This window comes from Oryzias latipes, chromosome 15 (genome assembly GCF_053564925.1).
Source record: "Oryzias latipes strain Hd-rR chromosome 15, Olatipes_Hd-rR_3.1".
NCBI lineage: Eukaryota > Metazoa > Chordata > Actinopteri > Beloniformes > Adrianichthyidae > Oryzias > Oryzias latipes.
Genome location: NC_136251.1, coordinates 14,490,803 through 14,510,799, shown reverse-complemented (window position 1 = coordinate 14,510,799; position 19,997 = coordinate 14,490,803). Strand labels below are relative to the sequence as shown.

At 46.6% G+C, this 19,997-nt stretch overlaps 1 protein-coding gene across 7 annotated transcripts; it reads right to left on the bottom strand.

Annotated features, from left to right (window-relative positions):
- Positions 1 to 313: 313 nt before the first annotated feature.
- Positions 314 to 19,762, bottom strand: ninl (ninein-like). Of its 7 annotated transcripts, none has more exons than XM_023963796.2 (31): positions 19,588 to 19,762; positions 18,626 to 18,874; positions 17,421 to 17,517; positions 17,138 to 17,340; positions 15,565 to 15,628; positions 15,207 to 15,295; positions 14,987 to 15,133; positions 11,720 to 11,890; positions 11,484 to 11,620; positions 10,560 to 10,700; positions 10,263 to 10,437; positions 9,814 to 9,924; positions 9,472 to 9,558; positions 9,222 to 9,342; positions 7,513 to 7,572; positions 6,486 to 6,601; positions 6,331 to 6,411; positions 6,080 to 6,219; positions 5,683 to 5,820; positions 4,265 to 5,470; positions 3,758 to 3,862; positions 3,394 to 3,463; positions 3,154 to 3,300; positions 2,962 to 3,078; positions 2,778 to 2,891; positions 1,766 to 1,891; positions 1,609 to 1,701; positions 1,428 to 1,541; positions 1,149 to 1,358; positions 956 to 1,069; positions 314 to 888 (listed from the first exon to the last, which is right to left on the bottom strand). In XM_023963796.2, exons 2-31 carry the CDS (start codon positions 18,806 to 18,808, stop codon positions 697 to 699), a joined length of 4,869 nt encoding a protein of 1,622 aa, XP_023819564.1. In that variant the 5' UTR covers positions 18,809 to 18,874; positions 19,588 to 19,762; the 3' UTR covers positions 314 to 696. The 7 variants fall into 7 exon arrangements, with proteins under 7 accessions (XP_023819564.1, XP_023819565.1, XP_023819566.1 ...); XM_023963797.2 differs by having other exon boundaries at positions 1,149 to 1,322; XM_023963798.2 differs by having other exon boundaries at positions 1,651 to 1,701.
- Positions 19,763 to 19,997: the final 235 nt, after the last annotated feature.

Here is a 19,997-nt window from a genome sequence, read left to right as displayed (position 1 = left end):
GGGGCAGGTCAGCAGGGATGTCACAAAATCACGTGACTCAGTCATGTTTTTTTTTCCCCCCAATCTTTTAACCCTTGTGCTATCCTAGGCACTTTAACATTGGGAGTTGGGTCATCTAGACCCACTAGACAGTGCGCTGAACCTTTTTTCCTCAATGATTTGTGATCTTCACTGGTGTCCATGGATTACATGAAATCTTTCCACCTTTATCCACCTTTGTCATTGTGGGGAGAACACGTCCATGTAAGGGTGGGGTCATTGGATAGCACAAGGGTTAAAGGTTTTCTGCAGAGCATCCAACGCCACACACAGCTGATTTAAAAAAATGCATTTATTAGTTGGCTTTGGTCCAAAGTAAGTTCCGATAAGCTGCACCTGAACAGGTGCAAACAAAGGTGTGTGTTTGGGGAACGGGGGGGTTCAGATGATGTCAATCAAACCCTGGAACCCTGGAAGCCTGGAAAGTGAAACCCCAGTAAAGGTTTGAGAGTAGATAGTTTGATGAGCTACAGATGTACCATGTGCGGCGAGGACCATCGTGCAAGAGGAGGTGTGACCATTCCAGGTGATGGATAAGAAACAGTAGGACATGATTCTTTCCTCAAAACTTCACCTGCTCGGTTCAGGTGTGACACATGCCAGCATGAGACAAAAACAGGAAAAAGTTCTCCAGCCCTCTGCTGCACCTGGGCATTGTCAGGTGGCGAGCGCGGCCGGGACAATGTCCCGCAGCAGTTGGTGCAGTGCTCCAACCTTTTCCTCCAGTAGGATGTTCCTCCTCTCGGCCAGTTTCTGGCGGCGCTCGGTGACCTGCAGCGCCTTCATCAGCTGTGAGTTCTCCACGTACACGTCCTTAAGCAGTGCGCTCATCTTGTTGCTCTTTATCAGCTGCAGGAAACGGCAGCGTCAGACCGCGCAGCTGCACCCAAATGTCCCAACTCGCTTGAGGACCCACCTGCTCTTTGAGTTCCTGGACCTTCTCCTGCAGAACCAGATGGACCCCTTTCAGCTTGACCTCCAAGTCCTCCACTCGCCCCTGGAGGGCGGACATTGCCTTCTCGTACTGGTCCTGAAGGCAGGACAGAAACAAGCAGAGCTCAGTACCAGGCGAGATCTGGGGGAGAAGGGGGCTGCGGCTCCAGGTTTACCTGCTTCATCTTGATCTGAGATCTGCTCTGCTGCACCTGCAGGTTCAGGGCCTCCTCCAGCTGCTGGCTTCTCTTGACCTCCTTGTCCAGTTGTGCCTGAAGGAGCTCAGCTCGCTCCCTGTGGCCCCCACCCGCCTGTTCCTGCAGCTCATGCTTCTGCTGCTGCAGCTGTGCCTGCAGGAGGGTGACAGCGGCGTTGGCCTGTGCTGCCTGTAGACCCACAAGAGTCATGTGATCAGTTCAGACCAATCAGATAGGCCTCTGATTTCACCACCTGACCTGATCCAGAGCCTGCGTCCGGGCCGCCTCCACCTGGCTCAGTTTGCTCCCCAGGGTCTGCTGGTCCTGGCTCAGTTTGTGGACCTGCAGTTCCTGGATCTGCAGCTCAGACACCTGACACAGAAATGCACCAATCAGCTTTGAATAGTGAACTCCCCCAATCCCCTAACACCAGCAGTACCTCCTGCTGGAGTTGCTGGTTTTTAACTGTAAGCCTGTGCACCTCCTCCTCGTGGTCCCCCAGCCTCTGGATTTGTCCGTGTAGCTCCTTCACCTGAAAGAGTACTAGCTTTCAGACAGAGAACTTCTCCACACGTGGGTGTCGGAGGGGATCTCACCTGGCTTTGGGCCTCCAGCAGCTTTTTCCTCAGCTCAACAACTTCCTGGCTGTGGCTAACCTTCTCCTGAGTGGCAGTGTGAAGCTGAGTGCGGAGAAGCTCTGCCTCCTCCTTTACAGAGAGCAGCTGCAGGGGAAAAACCGGAGCAGCTGTGATTGGTTGCTCATGATCAGATAGAAGTCACATGAAAAAACACGCTTCTGCTCTGTTTATAGTAATTAAATATAAAGGCCCGCGACATCGGCAGAGGCAGCATCAGTTTGGGCTTTTAAAAATAAAAAATGGTTTTGACGAGTGTCACATTTTGGCCCTGAAGGCAGCATTCACTCTGGTCCCATCTAGCTCTGGTTTTCTTTGATTGTCTTCTTGGTTTGGGAGATTCTAAAATGCTGGTTTAGACCAAAGAAGAGAATTCTTGTTCTCTTGAAAATGAGAGTCTCTGTTCACTTGCAAATGAACTCTGGTATGGGTCACCTCAGTGTGAACTTGCATTTACACTGACTTAGGGAGAAAAGAACATAAGCTCCACGTCATAGGAGGAATTTGATAAAGTGGGAATCATGCAAAAGTTTCAAAATGTAAATTCAGTGTAGTAAGCTCATATATGTCCATCAGACAACTGTCAGACTAGCTGCTTTTCTTCTTCCTGCTTCTCCCAAGTCGTTTTTAACAGTGTGCCCAAATGGGCAGCTGTTGAAACTGGTCATTTGTTTTCCAGGTGGATTGGTCGGCTTCAGTCTCTGGTTCTCTCCTGAGAGTGCTGTGAGTGAAAACAAACCAAACCAAATGATGGGGAGCATTCCTGCTCATTCCAAAAGAATCTGTGGGACTGTCCCACAGAGGAGACCTGGAGGTTTTAAGGTAAAAGCAGAAACACAGCAGCAGTAGTTATGGTCAGAGCCTGTGGAGATATCTGGTGTTATGTGGCATAATTACATGTAAAGAAGCATGAAGAGCTTCAGAGGTAAACGCCAACACTTGACCCTCGTGTATTTCTGCAGATTTGCTTTACCTGCTCCTCTCTGCTGTCTGCGGCTTTTTGAAGTTGATCCTTGTCCTCCTGCAGTTGTTGCATCTTCTTGGTCAGACTGCTAAGCTCCGCCTCCAACTGATGATGAAGTCCCAGCTAAAGGGCAAACACCTCTTAATCATTTGCGAGACTGAAGTAGTTTTTTCCCTCATATAAAACCTCTTACCTTCTCCCTAGAGGAGCTGAGTTGCTCCTCTAGTAGGCGTCTTTCCTGCCTCCAGGCCTCTTGCTGCTGCAGCCTCTCCTGCCCCTTCCACGTCATTGCCTCCTGCAACCGCTGCACCTGAAACGACCCCCACTGCTCGTCACTTTTCAGGTTAAAAGTCTTCTGATCAGTGGGTACAGAATGTGCTCCTGCCTCCTCCTCCTTCTGCTTGGACATCTCCTGCAGCTTCTGGACCGATTCCTGCTCCTGGCGAAGGCGAGCACTCAGCTCACCGTTGTCGGTACTCAGTTTTAGGTTCCTGCTACTTAGATCCAGAACTTCCTCACGGCATCTGGAGTTCTGCAGAGGAAGAGGAGACACTGAAGGAGCTTAAGGGATGCAGTGGGAGGTAAGAGGGAGAGTACGGGCTGTTGGAGGCCTACAGCTGCTCACCTCTTTGTGAAGGCGCTCCTCTTCCTCTCTGCTTCTCTGGTGCTCCTGCTCCAGCTCCTCCAGCCTCCTCCTGTGGAAGGGGGAGCACATGTTTCATTGAGGACACCTGCTGTTAAAGATAGCTTTCAAAAACCATCGCGGTTCTGTTGCTTCTGGACCATCAAACTTCATAAGATCCTCCAGCTAACTGCAGAGAAGACTCCAAAGCAGGATGGTCTGTGGAGAACTTTGTGTCCAGCTTTGTGCTCCTCTGCTTTTAATGAGCAGCACTCATAAACCTGCTCTTCTCTTTGGACTTGGAACCAGAACAGGTTCCAAGTTCAAAGCATCTACTGCCTATCTTAACAAATGAGGTTCCACCCGCCTCTTTTTGGAAATGTCCTCCTCCAGATTCTGGACCTCGTGCTGCAGAATGCTTAGTCTCTCTTGCAGAGCTCGGTTATCAGACCGGACATCCTCCAGCTGGGTCCTGTGAGACGCAAACCCGCATCAAACCCAAAATAACCAACAAAAGACCAGGAGCTCGGAACAGATCTCACTGCGGTGTCTGAGAGAAACAAGAAGAAAGGAAGAACCAGAGTCTGCTTCTGGGTTCTGCTCGGATGGTCCGGTTCATGCAGCCGGGATAGAGGCGTTTCTGCAGAGTCAGACGCAGAGAAGACGGAGCACAGAGACATGCGGACAGGACGGGTTTTGGACAAGTTCTGCGATGAGTGTCATGCATTACAGTGCTTGTCAGTGGGTTAGAGGCACAGTGGTGCATTGTGGGGGATTCAGTCCTTCTTCTGGATGCAGTTAGTCTTATTTGGTTTACGCAGGGTAAAGTTAGTCTTTTGGACCAGGTTCTGAGTCTATCTCCTGCTCCACAAACCTGTCAGAACTGTCTGGGTCCATCACCTTCTCCAGTTCCAGAACCAGCCTCTCAAGGTCCATCAGCTGCTGCACCATTCTCCTTTTCTCCCTGTCAAAGTTCTCCTGAGCTGAACTCAGCTGGTTCTGAGAGTTCTGCAGGGCCTGCTGGAGCTGGAAGACCTGCTCCCTGACCCGGTCTAGCTCTTTGTTCTGGGCCTCCTTCTGCTGGTTTTCACTGAACTCTGTTCTCCCACATGCAGCCTCCTCTGTGGTTCTGGAGTTGAGCAGCCCCCTCAGTTCCAGAACCAGGTCAGCGGTCTCGTTGAGCTGGGAGCTCAGGCCTCGGAGGTGCTCTCTGAGGGAAGAGATCTCCTCCTCCATCTCCAGGATCTGAGCAGAGAGCTGGTCTGCCAGGCACATATAGCTGTTTTTCTCCTGAGTCAGACGGCAGACCTCCTCCTGCTGCTCCTCCAGGCTGTACTGCAGTTGGGAGGTCTGGCTCTGCTCCTGTTTCAGAGCCTCCTGAAGGCTGGTCTCATTACTCCTCCTCTGGTTCAGCTCCTCAGAGACACTGTCCAGCTCCAGTTGTAGGTGGTCCACAGCCATGGCTTGGTCCTTCAGGTCTTGGATCAGCCTGTGACGGTCTGTCCTCAGCAGGTCCAGTTCTGCTGCCAGACTACAGACAGACCTGGATTTGCTCCTTAGCGCCTCCTGCAGGCTCTTCAGCTCTAAGCGCAGGGAGGTGATGGTCTGCTCCGTGGCCTGGAGCTGAAGCTGCTGCTGGTGAACTGCGTTGCGCTCCTGCAGGAGGCTGCTAGACAGATGCTCAAGCTCTGCCCTCAGCTGGGACACTTGAACCAGGAGCTGCTCCTCACGGCTCTTCAGCAGCTGCAGCTCCTCCTCTGAGCTCTTCCCTGAGACGGTGGAACTGTTGAGGGGCTCTTGAGACACGCAGCTGGAGATGCTCTCCTCCAGCTTTGAGCACCTGCTGCAGCCAGCTTCAATCCCCGCCTCTAGATTTGTATTTGATTGAAACTTCTTCACCTCCTCCTTCAAAGCAACAATCTTCTTCTCCAAACTGTGGATCTCCTCCTTATGCTCCACCTCCATCTTCCTTTTTTCCTCCTGGCAGCGCAGTGTTTCCAGCTCCCACTGTATGAGCCGCCCCTCCCAGGATGACTTGCAGCTTTGCAGCTGCTCCTGGTGAATGAGCTCCAATTCCTCCCTGCCCCAGGCATTCAACCCACACATAACATGAGAGGGAGTGATAAATCGACACATCGATGACATCATCATCATTGTGTCCAAATCTGTGACATGTCACGCTCACAAAACTATAAAAAGCCTCATACATCTTATCTGAAGTTTCACAATAAAAGCCCCAGAAACAAACAAAACAAGCCAATGTAGCCGAGTAGCAGCTGTGACATCACTCACTTGACAGCCATCACCTCCTGATCCATTTTCAGCTTTAGCTCCGCCTCCAGCTGCTCCTTTTCGCTGCTCAGTTTTTGCCCCAGATTACCAATTTCCTTGGCAAAATTCTGCTCGAGCTCAGCGCGCTCCCGCTGCATCCTGGGAGATGAAAGAAAATAAGGTTTAGACCTAAACCAAGCATTCACCTTAAAGACTTTCACCAGTGCTTAGCTTAGTTCTGCCCTGGTGGCAGCATCTCCTTCCAGCCACTCTCTAACAGTTGTTTTTAAACTGAGGACTACTACCTGAATCTTTTTTAACCTTCTGTTTTAGAATCATGTTTGAACCATGTTTGAACTGTAATCTTTTCTAATGCAGTCTCAGTGGAAACAGAGGAGCGACAACATCATCTTCTTACCTACGGTCCTGCTCGCTGCTCCCCCCTCCTCCACCTCCCCCCTGTAAACTGTGTTTCTGCAGTTTGTCCAGTGCCGCCTTCAGCTGCTTCACCTCCTGCTCCAGCAAGGTCTTCTGCTCCTCCAGCTCACTGATCTCCAGCTGAGCAAACATCACTATATCACTTTCATCTGCAGCTGTCTGACCTGACCAGGACACTTGGGAGGTTCTGCTGCAGCCATTCCATTAGGTCTCTGTCAGCCTCTTCCTCACCTTGAAGGCCTGACTGATGTCCTTGCGCTCTACTTCCATGCTCTCCCTCATCTTCTCCAGACTGCGCTCGTAGAAGTTCATCTGAGGAAAACGAGGAGAGGCTTTAGCTTTGGAGAGCATTAGAGAGGAGAAAGATTCTCCTTTGAGGGAGTTACCTGGGTCTCCAGCTGGATGCTAAGCTGTTGAAGCTCCTGCTTGTGTTTCTGCTGCAGCTGCTCCACAGCCAGCTCCGTCTGGATGCTGACTTTAGGACCAGGACCTTCGTCCGGCGCTAGGGACAGACAGAACATAAGTGGTTACATCTCTGTAACTGGCTCAGATTCCTGATCGTTTTTATTTATTCTTTGCTCCGAAGAAGTGTTGTCACTTTTTACTCATTTAAAATGGAGTCCGTTTGTTAAATTGTTTTAATATAAAATATTTTCTTTACATTTTCCCCAAACTTGTTGCTAGCCTCTTTTTCAAAGTCAGCAGGCTGAGATACTGGGGTCAAATATTCGAGATAAAACAACAAATGCTGGTTCAACGCATATCAAGAGAGTAGTTTAATTTAAAATGGGTGGCCGTGGTGCAGCGGTAGTGCGGTCGACCCATGATCTGCAGGTTCAATTGCACACCCATGTGTCGAAGTGTCCTTGGGGAAGACACTGAACCCCACCTTGTCTCTGGTGGGAGGTTGGCTCCAGTGTTCGGCAGTGGAGCCGCAATCAGTGTGTGAATGTGTGTGTGAATGTGTGTGTGACTGGGTGAATGGGTCTGTGACTGTGAAGTGATTTGGGCCTCGTAGGTAGAAAAGCGCTACATAAGTACACGCCATTTACCATTATAAAATAGGACAGAAACTTAGGACTGCTATGTAAAGTGACACACCTGAGTGAGTGGTTCTTAATGTATAGATTTTTCTAAAGGAAGCTGATTGTGTGTCAGCGTTGGGAGTCTGAGCTTTTAAATGCAGAGCATCATTCTAGGCAGTGAGAACAGATGGATCACATTCAGAGCTGTTTCTATCTTCCTCTCAGACTTGAACTGGTGAGGAAGAGTCTGCATCCGTGTTCAGAACCAGACGAGGAAGAATCAGCAGAACCGCTCTCCATGCTGTTCAATGTGGATCACTTCAGGATGGCAGCAGGTGGATACTCTGATGTGTGTGTTTGTGTTAGTAACTGTGTGTGCGTTTCTCACCTGGTTTTTGGTCCGGCTGTGTCAAGGGAGGAGACGAGCTGCGATTCATGTCCAAGTTGTCTGCACAGAAACAAACACCTGAAATCAGAGACTCTGAAACTCCTGTGTGTAAGGTGGGTGTGGCCTCCCTCCTTGTAACTGCCAACAGAACCTGAAAGTCAGGAGCTTCTGCAAATTCTTAATTCATTTAGTCACCGACTTTTTTTCTTCTTTTAACTGTTGCAGAAAAATCTTTGGAATGTTTTGATCAGGAGTCCCCCCTTCTCCTCACATCAGCATAAATGAGGCCACACTCCTCTTCCTCATCCACCTTTCTCATTTTATGATTAGTCTAACAGAATCGTTTGATTTTTCCAGTCAGTTTTGCAGTTTCACTCATGGTTTTGAGACAGAACCAGCAGCAGGTAGAAACCTTACAGGCATCACCATCTTTCAGTGAAACTATTTTAGAGAAGAACAGGTTCAGAAGATTCTGTTTGGTCAAAGAAACAAGAGTTTAAAGTTCCACTCGGATCATCTTTTGATCTATTGTAAAAGTGTTGCCAGTGGTCTTTTAATTATAAACACACTGTTTTTTCTCCACAGAGCAGCAGCAGAAACTCTCCTCTGACTTGTAGGCGGGACAGTTGGCATGGAGTAGGCCCACCCCTACTTCCTGTCATCCATTTTTAAGGCGCTCTCCCACTATCGTACAATTGCTCATGACCCCAACCTAACATCACTGGTGCAACTAGGCCTGCACAATATACCGCAAATTTATTGTTATCGCAATATCAAGCTGTACAATATGCATATCGCAAAAGACAGCAAATTTGCAATGAATTGTTACCTTAGATGTGGCCAAACAATCTCATGGCAACTTGAAGTGTTTAATGGATTGAAAGAATCCGTTTCTGCATTTGAACAATCTGATGGACCCCTTCATGTTGTTAACTAATCGGATGGCGCCCTATTATGTTGTATGTTCGCCTCCTATGTCAACAAGGGTCATTTGTAGTATAATTTTTAAGCTGTTGTAATGGAATGGGAATAATATTTTTGGTTGTTTTGCTAATTGTTTATATACCGCAAATTATATCGTTATCGCAATATTAATCACTGATATCGCATATCGCGAGTTTTCTTCATATGGTGCAGCCCTAGGTGCAACTATAATGTTTGACTGTTAATGAATATGATTTGAATAAACACTCAGATATGCAATTTTAAGCTTAATTTTCCTGTTTATATGTCTTCCATTGTTAGAAAACTGCTACAAGGACATGTTAAAAACACAAAAAACCCTGTTTTCATCAGAGTGGGTCTTTAGTGAGAAAATAAAGACCCAACAAAGTGATGATTGTTTGATGGACAGACTTTGAAGACGTCAAGTAAATCCCTCGAGGTTGGTTTGAACTCTGTGATCAACACAGTGAGAGAAAAGGAGAATTCCTGCCAGATTTTGTGCAACACGCCCCCCCCCCCACACACACACACACAGGAAAACATAAATAAAATAAATAATTAGCAAATCAAAGACAAACTCTCAAGAAAAAAATCTTACAAGAATGCCTAAAAGATCAAAGAACCTAAAACCTTCCGTAAAACTCCAGTTTGTAGTTATGTTTTCGTGTTCAACATAGATGAGTGTGATTCAGGATCCAGCTCAGTCTGGATTAGGATCCTGATCCAGCTGTGTTCTTTTCAGTGGGCTTGCTGTGTGCGATTACCAGACTCTGCATGTTGCTGCTTCCAGCTCAGAGCAGAGGCATCTCCTGCTGGCCGTCTACTCCTCCGATTCTTTAGGAGCTCCAACTCTAGGCTCAGCTCATCATTCCTGTCCTGCAGCACCTGAACGCCACACAACAGTGTCTCATGCACGGCAGTAGAAACATAGACCATCCCCATGATTCACATCTACACATCAGACATTCACACCATCATGGGTGAGGCCTTCATTTTATTCACAAGCGTTCTCACCCTGCACCGCAGCTCATACTCCTTGATGAGTTCAGAGACTCGTTCCTCATGACTCAGAGCAGACCCGGCTGGATCCAAACCTCCAAACTGTCAAACAGAAAGTTCCAGTTGGTTATACAGAAAATCAGGGGACCAAACTGAAGAATTAATGGAGGGAAGCTGCAAACAAGAACGCGAAAAAGTACGTAACCCACAGATGGAGACACCACTAGAGACAGAAAACTCTATCAATGATTTACCAGCAATGACAGGAGAAACCCAACACCAGTAGATGTGTGTGAGAGTGTGTGTGCTAAAGTCCTTTTGTGTGGTTGTGAGTAGTTGTGTGTTGTGTAGCGCCACCTTGTGGAGCAGCAGCTGGCTCAGGTCTGCCTCCAGTTTATTCACGGAAGTCTCTGCCTCAGCCAGCTTCACCTTCAGGTCACTAAGCTCCTCCTCCAAACGCTGGTTCTCCTGAGGACAAAGCATAAGTCAAGATCCTTAAAAACATTTAAAAATAATTTTCAGTTTAAACGACATGATTCTGAAAATAATATTTTTCTATCATCATCGTTTGTCTTGATTTAACCTGCATATCGACATTAAAATGTGATTGTGGTTAGTGATGCTGTCTGTCTGGTGTTATACTGACATGGCTGGAGGTTCTGTCTGCAAGAACAAATGCTCCTCATCAACAAAAGGCTGGACTGAGATCAGCATCGTGACTTTGGAGCTCAGACACACAGGAGACCCCAGTCCGTATGATGAAAGGGCGGCTTCAGGTCTGTGAATACTGCAAATCAAACAGGCACCTGAGCAGCGTTGCACAGCTCCTCCTGTAGCTCCACCTCCTGTGCTCGCAGTAGCTGCAGCTCCTCTTGCAGTGCACGGCGCTCTTGCTCCACCTGCTGCAGCTGCACCTCGCTCTCAAGCTCCGTCTCACAGCGAAGCGTCAACAGCCTGTCTCTAAAGTCCTGCTCCAGATCTCTGCCAATCACAGAGCAGCATCTAAGTCATGTGACTTCACTTCGTCACCTGGAGCAGACTGATTTCCTAGTAATCCTTTAATTTTTTTTTTTAATGAGTTGAGTGATGCCTGTGCCTCTCACCTGATCTTGCTCTGATTCAGCGTCTCCATGCTGGCGTGTCGGTCGTCTACCTCACGGACCAGCTGCAGGTTCCTGTGGTCTGCCTCCTCCAGGTCGGCCCTCAGCTTGTCACGCTCCCGACAGGCCTGCTCCGCCGCCTCCCTGAAGATAAGAAGGAGGTGGTTCTTTAACCTCAGCTGTGACAGCATGGCCTTTAAAGCTTCAGAGGTTGCGAGAACACAAGGAAGCTCATCCTGCCTGATTCCATCAGAACCAGGGAATACCTGAGGATCTGACCCATCTGACCAGAGGTTATCTTTTCACTAAAAGAAGCAGTTTTGGATGATCTGGTTTCTACTTGGCATTTCAGCGATGATGGAGAACTTTCTTCTGGTTCTCCTCAGAGAACAAGAGAAAAAATCTTGTGGCATCTGAGTGACCCTGGTTCCTTCTGGAGCTGAGCTGCAGGGGGGTATTCCGAAAAAGCAGGTTATGATAGCTCCCACGGTAAGTTTGAGGCTAAAGAAGTGTACAACCACCACTTTTTGTCCCAAAAACAGAGGTATGTTTCAAGGTATGCTTAGTTCCCCTGGCAACTCATGCTCTGAACATAACCTGGTCTGGAGCAGGTTTAGTTGAAGGTTAGTTTGTTTACAGAGAGGTGAAGCAGCTCAGATAATACTTTTTCCACCGTGAGAGGTTGATGAGACCACGTATGGATGTTGGAAAGATAAACCTTTTTACTTTGATCTAACTTAATTATTTGCTTTAATTGAGATTAATCAATTCTTTTTAGTTAAGTCAGTTTAAAAATAACACATAGTTATCAGACAGTTATTTTACTTTCATTCAAGTTAATTCAATTAAGTAGGTGTAACTTTGGTGCTGCTGTTAGATCGGCACTACAACGTTCTGCATTTTCACACACACAGGAGAAACACCTACTGCAGTAGCTGGATTTCGTTCTTGTAGGAGATGAGCGCTGCCTGGTGGATCCCGTTTCCGCTGACCAGCAGCTCGTTGTCCAGAGCCAAAGTGAGATCTGCCAAGCTGAGACGTTCCTCGGGGGAGAAGTCCAGAGTCTGTAGCACACAAGTTCATCAGAAGAAGCTCCTGCAGCTCTCTGAGGATAACCACTTTCTGATGTTCCTGAATCTGAGGGGGCATGGTTCTGTACCGACCTGCAGGATGTCCCTGCTATTCCGGATGCCTTCCTCCGTCCACAGAGCTGCAACCTGTTCTGGGCTGGTGTATCCTGAGCCATCATCCAGCCGGCTGAGAACTCTCTGACCAACGGTGGCTGTCAACAGGGAGGGGGTGGCGGAGCGGGCCGGCCGCTCCTCTAGCAGCGCCTGAGACCGCATGGACAAAACCAGAGTGAGCCTTGGTGCAGATGTAAAGCGCCACCCTAAGGGTCCTTTGTTGCAGCGTGACATGGCAACATTTATTCTGGATTAGCCCCCTTAAAACCACATGGGACAAATAGCACACCTGCTCAGCTCATACAATCCATCTCCTGGTGTTTAAAGAGGGGGGCAGAGCTAATCAGCACCTTTAACTTAAAAAGGTCCAGTTTGTGCTTTTCTGCTGAAGTTTTACTTCTAACCAAAATACACTTTGCTTTTGGGAGGAATTTTCCAAAGTGGGTTCTGAAGTGCTGAAGTTTCGGCCCATGCTGGTCCTCTATTCTGTCCTCTGCTCTCAATCATTTAATTATCACTTAATTTTGAGTCAAAAAAATGCAGCTTCATTTTGAAAATGAAAAAGCATTTTTCTGGTATTGACTTTTATTTTTAATTAATTCAACACAATCCCTTCCATACTGTTTGGAGCAGTGTGATGTGTTGTCCCTCTTTCCCACTCCCCTCCGTGATTCCAGATTCTGGTGGCTCATCTGTGCTCCTGTCCTTGGCCGTTGACCTCACCTCTGGCTCGTCTCGTTCCCCCAAATTCAATCTGGATGAAGCCCAGTTTATTTTAGTCTAGCAACCAGCTATTGTATTTTAAAATTTACTTTATGTTTTGTACAATTAGTGAAGCCTGTTGAGACAACTGTGTTGTAATATTGGGCTATATAATTGAAATTAAATTGAAGCAGCGACACTCAGCATGTTCACTGAAAATCTGAGCTCTTACTTCTCTACAGAAGAAAAAACAACACTCAACCTTTTTCAACAAAGCTCCAACTACAGTGTTTTAATACAAGTCAATTTTAAAATATATATAAAATGTAATACTTGGCCCTTAAACTAAAGGGTTTTTGTGACTGACTAACCAGGTCACAATCCACTGCTTACTTCTCTTTTGTGTCGGGATCATAAATTCTGGCTTCTGCAGGATAATCCGATTTCACCAAGAACTCTTAACAGTAAAAATATGTTGACTCATCATTTCCCTTGACTTTAGCATCATTTGGTGTAAAGCACAGGAGGAGAAACTGGACCTGAGTATGGGGATCACACCTCTAAGCCTCACCTGAAGGTGGCTGTAAGCCATGCTCTCAGGTGTCCTGTCCTCACACACGTTGACATGCTGCAGCATGACCACCGTCACCTGTGTCTGTCTGAAGGGCAGGGTCACCTGAGCTCCTCCCCCTGATCAGGCTGCCACCTTGTTAGAGCTGGTGATGCATTCAAGGGTTGTACGCTAACCCAGAACTGTGAGTTTTGTGAGTGATTTGACTGATGTTCAATCAGCTGATGGTCAACTTGTAAGCACCAGCAATGACAGAAGTTTCCATCTGTCTTGTGTTCAGAGCCTGAGGCCTCATTTAAATGACTCTTTTGTTTCATTCGGAAAAAAAAACTTTTTAGAGCTAAAAGTTTCTGAAAGCTCCTTTGCATGCTGAGATGAACCGACAAAAGAAGACAAATACCCAATTTTTTATAGTTCCTGAACTCATCATAGTCTTCATGCCAAAACCTCTGATTAAGTTTCATCACAGTTTGTTAATTCAACTTCCTTTGTTTATGTAAAATGTTCATTAACTCAGTTGTTGCTGCCCTCAGTCAGATGACTTCATCAATGCACCTGCTTTTGTGTTTTGTTAGACTCTAATTTATACTTTAGCTCTTCTATTTTAAAGGGTTTTATATCATGCAAAATCAAATTTTTGAGCTTTTAAGTGTATTAAAGTGTTCATTCCTCACGAAAATAAACCTCAGTGGTATTTTGATCCGTTCACGCATTTCTGAAAATTCCTCTTCAAACCTGTACTCTGAACACCAGCCCCTCCCAATCCACTAAAACGAGCAGATCCTCACTTTGTGACGTAGACCAGTGAGAACAGCTCCTTCCAAGAAGAGTCTGCACTGCCCCCAGACTAACACACGCACCCACCTTGTCCGCTGACCTAGCTGTGATCGGCAAAAACTCTTTCCTTTTACATGCACAATATGCACATCCATCTTTACCAAAGTTTGGATATTATTTGTCTTTGTGGGCAAGACGCAGACACGCTGCCGAGGCCAGCTCTAGGTTGACATCATCAAATGGGCGACACCCACAAGGAGCTAAAAGCGGCACCTCAGGGATCGAGTCGTCTTAGGTCCACGTAGGAAAAGAACTCAGGAAAATAACTAATATTTAACAAAAAATGTGTTTGTTTGTGTGCCAAAGCTAATATATTATCATATACATGGATATGGTTTATTATACAAGGCTTGAGAATTGCATGATATAGGCCCTTTACAGTTTTCTCCATTGGTTTGGCTCATTTCTTGAAACAGAAATTACATTCTGAAAATTCTAAGATCATTTGGCAAAACAGTCTTACAGTTCAGCACAACACTATAGCTCACTTGCAAAATCTAATATATCTCCCAAAACTGTTCACTCATGCTTCAAAACTAAATTCTTTCCCATGTAAAGAGTCAGTGCCATGAAAATGGCAAAGATCCTTCTCAATTGCTTGACTAATTTTGACAATCGAACAGACTATTGTGCATGTGATGACTCACACAATGAAATGATGCTGACTCATTTTGGAGCGAACAACCATTAGACTGAGATTCAACAATCAGTTTAGATCAACAAGATCTATTCACTTGGAAATTGTGCTAAATGAAGGCTACCTGTACTTAATCACTTGCGAAGATGTACTGAGACATTGAGACATGTACTAAGACATTTGCAATTTGATGAAACTAATGAGAAATGACATTCTGTTGTGAAAAATTGCCAAGCTTATGGAGGTTTTTCCATGTTGTTTTGAGAATGTAATTTCTGTTTCAAGAAATGAGCCAAACCAATGGAGAAAAACTTCTCTGCCAATCACAGATTTCCAATTTTCTGAGTTGAAGTCTTTGGATTGAATAAGTTCCTGTCTGATCCTTTCAAACAAAAGCTTTTACTTCTTTACATTTATAGATGAAGTAGAAATACTGATGTCTCTTTAGCGTCAACACAGCATCCAAGGAAAAAGGAAGTTAGAGGTGGGCGTGACTGACCCTGTGTGGTGCCCTCTGCAGCTCTACTGCTCTTTTGGGGGTGGACCTGGAGGTGGGACTGGAGCTGCTCAGGAACCTCTTGAACTCTGTGATGCTGACTCTGCCGTCCAGCTGAGCTTCTGCCCTGCAGAGGCGCCCATTCATGTCCTGCAACCAGGATGCAGCCTTTTAAAACCAAGAGAATTTACAGGACGTGATCGGAGACAGGATTCCTCCTTACCTCAGAGTGAAAGTGCTGCAGTGACAGGTGATCACACGCTGCTGTCAGGAGACGATCCCCTCCTCCTGCTTCCAGCTGCTCCTCCTCTCCTGTGGACAAGCAAATGCTGCAGTCAAACAGAAAGCCGAATCTCTGAACTTTGTCAGAATCTTTGAGCGGCGTTTCCAAACATTGATGTCCATCATAACGAGACTGATGAAAGCAAAAGCTGCCAGAAGCTGTTCTTCATCAAGCTTTCATTGGTCTGACTTCATTAAAGCTGCTAAAATGCTAGTCTGAGTGGAGTAACTTCCTACACCTGTAAAACAGACATTGGAAGCTAGAGGGGGAAGTCCACAGATGTTCTGGAGCAGCTTACCTTTACACTGAAAGGGAGGTTGGATGCTCTTCTGACTTCCTGTGTCCTCATCAGACTTCAGGCTCTGCAGAGAAAACAGTCGTGTTAACCGGGCCGTGAAACCAGCCTAAACTAACAGCAGATTCTTATGAAACTGTGTGTGTGCATGTCTGTGTATGCGTGTGCAGACACACATACACGGTCAGTAATGCCAACAGAACAAACACCCGTCACCGGGAATTCCTGAGCGCCTGTTACTTCTGCTAGAAAAAATATGTGAGATGGGGGCTAAATGTGTGCTTATGCGCATGTGATTACCGTAAGTGTGCATGTGTAAGTGTACGCACATTTGAGTATGTGTGATTGAGCATGTGTCACACCATGATATAGACAATTGTACCATGTTTTAGGACTGCGGGAGGAAGTCAGAATGCCTGGAGAAAACCCACGGATGCACGAGGAGAACACACAAACTCCACACAGAAAAGACTCAACTGGGACTCGAACCAGGAACTTTTTGCTGTGACGCAAAACAGCTAACCGCTAAATCGTTGTGCATCCCAGTGTTATAGATCATTAAATTACATTTTGAAACCTTTGGTATATTACACAGACTCTTTGTACATCTTCATAAAATAATAAATAGATGTCAACACGGTGTGTCAAATTAACTGTCAAACATGGAGGAGGAGGTGTTATGATAAGGGGCTGTTTAGTGGTATGGGGCTGATTAGTACTGAGTGAGCAGCTTTCTGATCAAATAAAGCATTCTATAACAGCATGCAATTCCCTCTGGTCTAAGCCAAGAGAGATTTATCCTACAACAAAATACCATCCAAACCATCAATCAAATCCTCGGCAGCACGACAGAACAAAAGAACAAGATGTGAAATGTGAAAGCATGGAGTGGTCTGCACGGTCTCCAGACTGGAACCACACCGAATTGGAACTGGAGTGAAAGAGTGAAAACAAAGAAACCTCCAAGTGCCAGTCCAGACATTTATGGGAACTTCTGCATGAGACTTGGAAACTTTAAAAAAAAACACAATTTATTATAGAAACAATGCAGCCTCTGTATTCAGCTGCTACATCTGTAGAATATGGATGCTTTGATGAATTTAGAAATGTAGAAATCATTTTGGTCTATAAATTGACTCCAGGATTTTTTTATTGTAACTCCAGAAGTAAGGTTTAATTCTTCACAGTCCAGTGGGATGAACCTCTGAGCACGAGTGCAAACGTCTCTGAGAAACTCTGAAAATCTTCCTCTTACAGCAGCCAAACCAGAGTTAAAGCAGCCAGCAGCCACATTCCTTAAGATCCCACTTCCTGGAAAACCTCCACCAACCCCAAAACCACAAAACCTTCCCCGGCCTCCTCCTCTGTCCTCCTCCCTCCTCAGGTATTCAGGCACCGACTGCAGAGCCATCGCAGCCCGTCTCAGCTCACAGAGCAGTGAGGAAGACGAGCTCTAGCTCTCCAAAGACGGAGGAGTCCCTTTACCAACAGACAGATCTGCTCCTCGTCAAGATTACATGACTTGACAATCAACCACCTGACTCAGGAGAAACAGCCACCCCCTTAGGATGCTCACCTCCACACTCTCCAAGCTCGTGCTGCGCCTTTGTTTGGCTCTGCGAACACCGGGTGGTGAGGAGTCTGCGGCCTCATTCTTGGATGGCGGCGAATCTTCAGAGTCACAGGTCAGCACTTCACAGGCTTCACTGTCAGGGCGAGAACGGCGCCCATAACGCTTCGTCCCCTTCACAAATTTTGGTTTCATCTCTTCAAATACAGCTGCAGAGAGGAAGAGGAGACTGAGATCTGCTGACCTGAAGGTGGAGTCAAAACAAAAACTGAAGGTCATCAGGTCTTACCTGCATCCAGGTAGCTGCTGTCCTCCTCTGAGGTACTCAAGCCCAGGGAACGGGACAGAACCTCAACAAAGCCCTCTTTGAACTCCTCAAAGTTCACCTGAAGCACAAACACACACCTTTGTAGGACGACAACACATCCCTGTCAGGGACTGTGCTGTGTGTATGTGAGCATGTGTGTGTAAGTATGTGTGTGAGAGTCAGTGGGAGGGGGTGTAAATAAGAGTACATGTGTTTGAGTGTGGGTGTGTAAACATGTGTGTCTAAGCATGTTATGTGAATGTGTGTGTGAGCCTGTGTAAACATCTATGTGTGCATTAACGTGTGTGTGTGTGTGTGTGTGAGCCTGTGTAAACATCTATGTGTGCATTAATGTGTGTGAGAGTATTTGTGTGTGTGTGTGTAGAATTGTGTGTGGGCATATTTGTTTGTAGGGATGTGTCTGAGCATATTTGTGTGTGTATAGTCAGGGCACTGTGCTGTGTGTATGTGTGTAAGCATTTATGTGTGGGGAAATGTGTGAGCCTACTTGTGTATGTATGAGGATGTGTGTGAGCAAATTTGTTTGTGTGTCGGGATGTGTGTGAGCCTACTTGTGTGTGTGTGATGATGTGTGTGAGCCTACTAGTGTGTGTGTGTGTTGGGATGTGTGTGAGCAAATTTGTTTGTGTGTGGGGAAGTGTGTGAGCCTACTTGTGTGTGAGCCTACTTGTGTGTGTGTGATGATGTGTCTGAGCATATTTGTTTGTGTGTGGGTATGTGTGTGAGCCTACTTGTGTGTGTGTGAGGATGTGTGTGAGCAAACTTGTGTGTATATGAGGATGTGTGTGAGCAAACTTGTGTGTATATGAGGATGTGTGTGAGCAAATTTGTTTGTGTGTCGGGATGTGTGTGAGCCTACTTGTGTGTGTGTGTGTTGGGATGTGTGTGAGCAAATTTGTTTGTGTGTGGGGAAGTGTGTGAGCCTACTTGTGTGTGAGCCTACTTGTGTGTGTGTGATGATGTGTCTGAGCATATTTGTTTGTGTGTGGGTATGTGTGTGAGCCTACTTGTGTGTGTGTGAGGATGTGTGTGAGCAAACTTGTGTGTATATGAGGATGTGTGTGAGCAAACTTGTGTGTATATGAGGATGTGTGTGAGCAAACTTGTGTGTGTATGAGGAAGTGTGATCATATTGTGTGTGTGGGTGAGGGGGGTGTGTGTGTCACCCTGCTGTGCGTGCGCTCTCCCAGCAGTATATGCAGCAGCAGTGGCAGCTGAGCGTCCAGCTGCAGCCTCCTGCAGAGCTCCGTCAGCTCATCTCGGTCCAGGAAACCCGTCGCCGTGGTGTCACAGCCGTCAAACTCAGCCTTCAGCTGGGCCACGTAGTGGCTGTGCCCCCCCTCCTCCATGTCCACACATCACGCTGTGATGGCCTTCTTTCTTTGAACCATCTTCTGGATGTTTGGTGTGGTGATCTGTGCAAACAATCCTAAAGCTCAAGTTCTGACACTCACCCACTCGTCCCCCAGTTAAGCACACATTCTGTTTTTCCTTGGACAAACATCTACTATGCAGGTCAACAAATGACATTAGTGAATAACTCTGTGCCATGCAGTCATAAACTGCATCAAAATAACCCAAAATGTTGATAAAGGTGCTCAAAGATGATTGGTTCTTCATAGACATGCTTCTCTGCTCAGTGACTGATAAATACTAAACCCCAAAGCCATGATAACATTGGGGTGGGCTATGGCTTTGCATAAATCCAGAGCGTTTCACGCACATGCTTAACACACATAGTATCACACCCCTACACACACACACATCCCCAAACACACAAATATGCCTCCCCAGTCGGTCAGGAAAACCTGCAGCTTTGAGATCTGATCAAAGTTTGCCCTCTCCGTGAAAAGTCCCACATAGAGAATTATGTGGACTTCGGCATTTCGAAGGAGCTTTCGGCTCCATCCGGAAACCCACGAGCTCGACAAGCATTACCATGGGAACGGAGCCCCGCGAACAAAGGACTCGTGCCCCAGAGTGAGCAGCGCGAGCTGCAAGTTTGATTTAAAAAAAAAAAAAAGTAACGGACAAAAAGTTTCTCTGCGCCATTTTCTGCGCGCGGAGCTGACCAACGAACCTCCCGGTACCGGTAAACGGTTCCGCCGGCCAAGTGAGGCAAACTTACCGTGAGACAGTCCTCCTTGCCCGGCCAGGACCTCACCGTTCCGCCATTGAAAATCTGCGCGGCTCCAGCAAGTTCTACAGAACAGTTCTACAGGAAAGTAACGGGGTCACGGACCTCCGACTGACCGGTACCGAAAACCGCCGATAGGGAGCAGGAGGAGGATGCGGCCGGCACTTCCGCTGAGATTTCATAATAAAATGAAAGGGGGATCATGGACAAGAGCAAAAATTATAATAAAACATAACAATAAAAAGTGATAAATGTCTGATTTCCCTGATGTGAGGCTCCGTTTGTGCGAAAACATGTGGACACAATAAATATTTTTGTTCCTTATTTAGATGTGCTCTACTTTCAAATGCATTGTTCGTAGATTTGGAAACTAAATTAGTTAAAGTTTAGAGGATCAATGT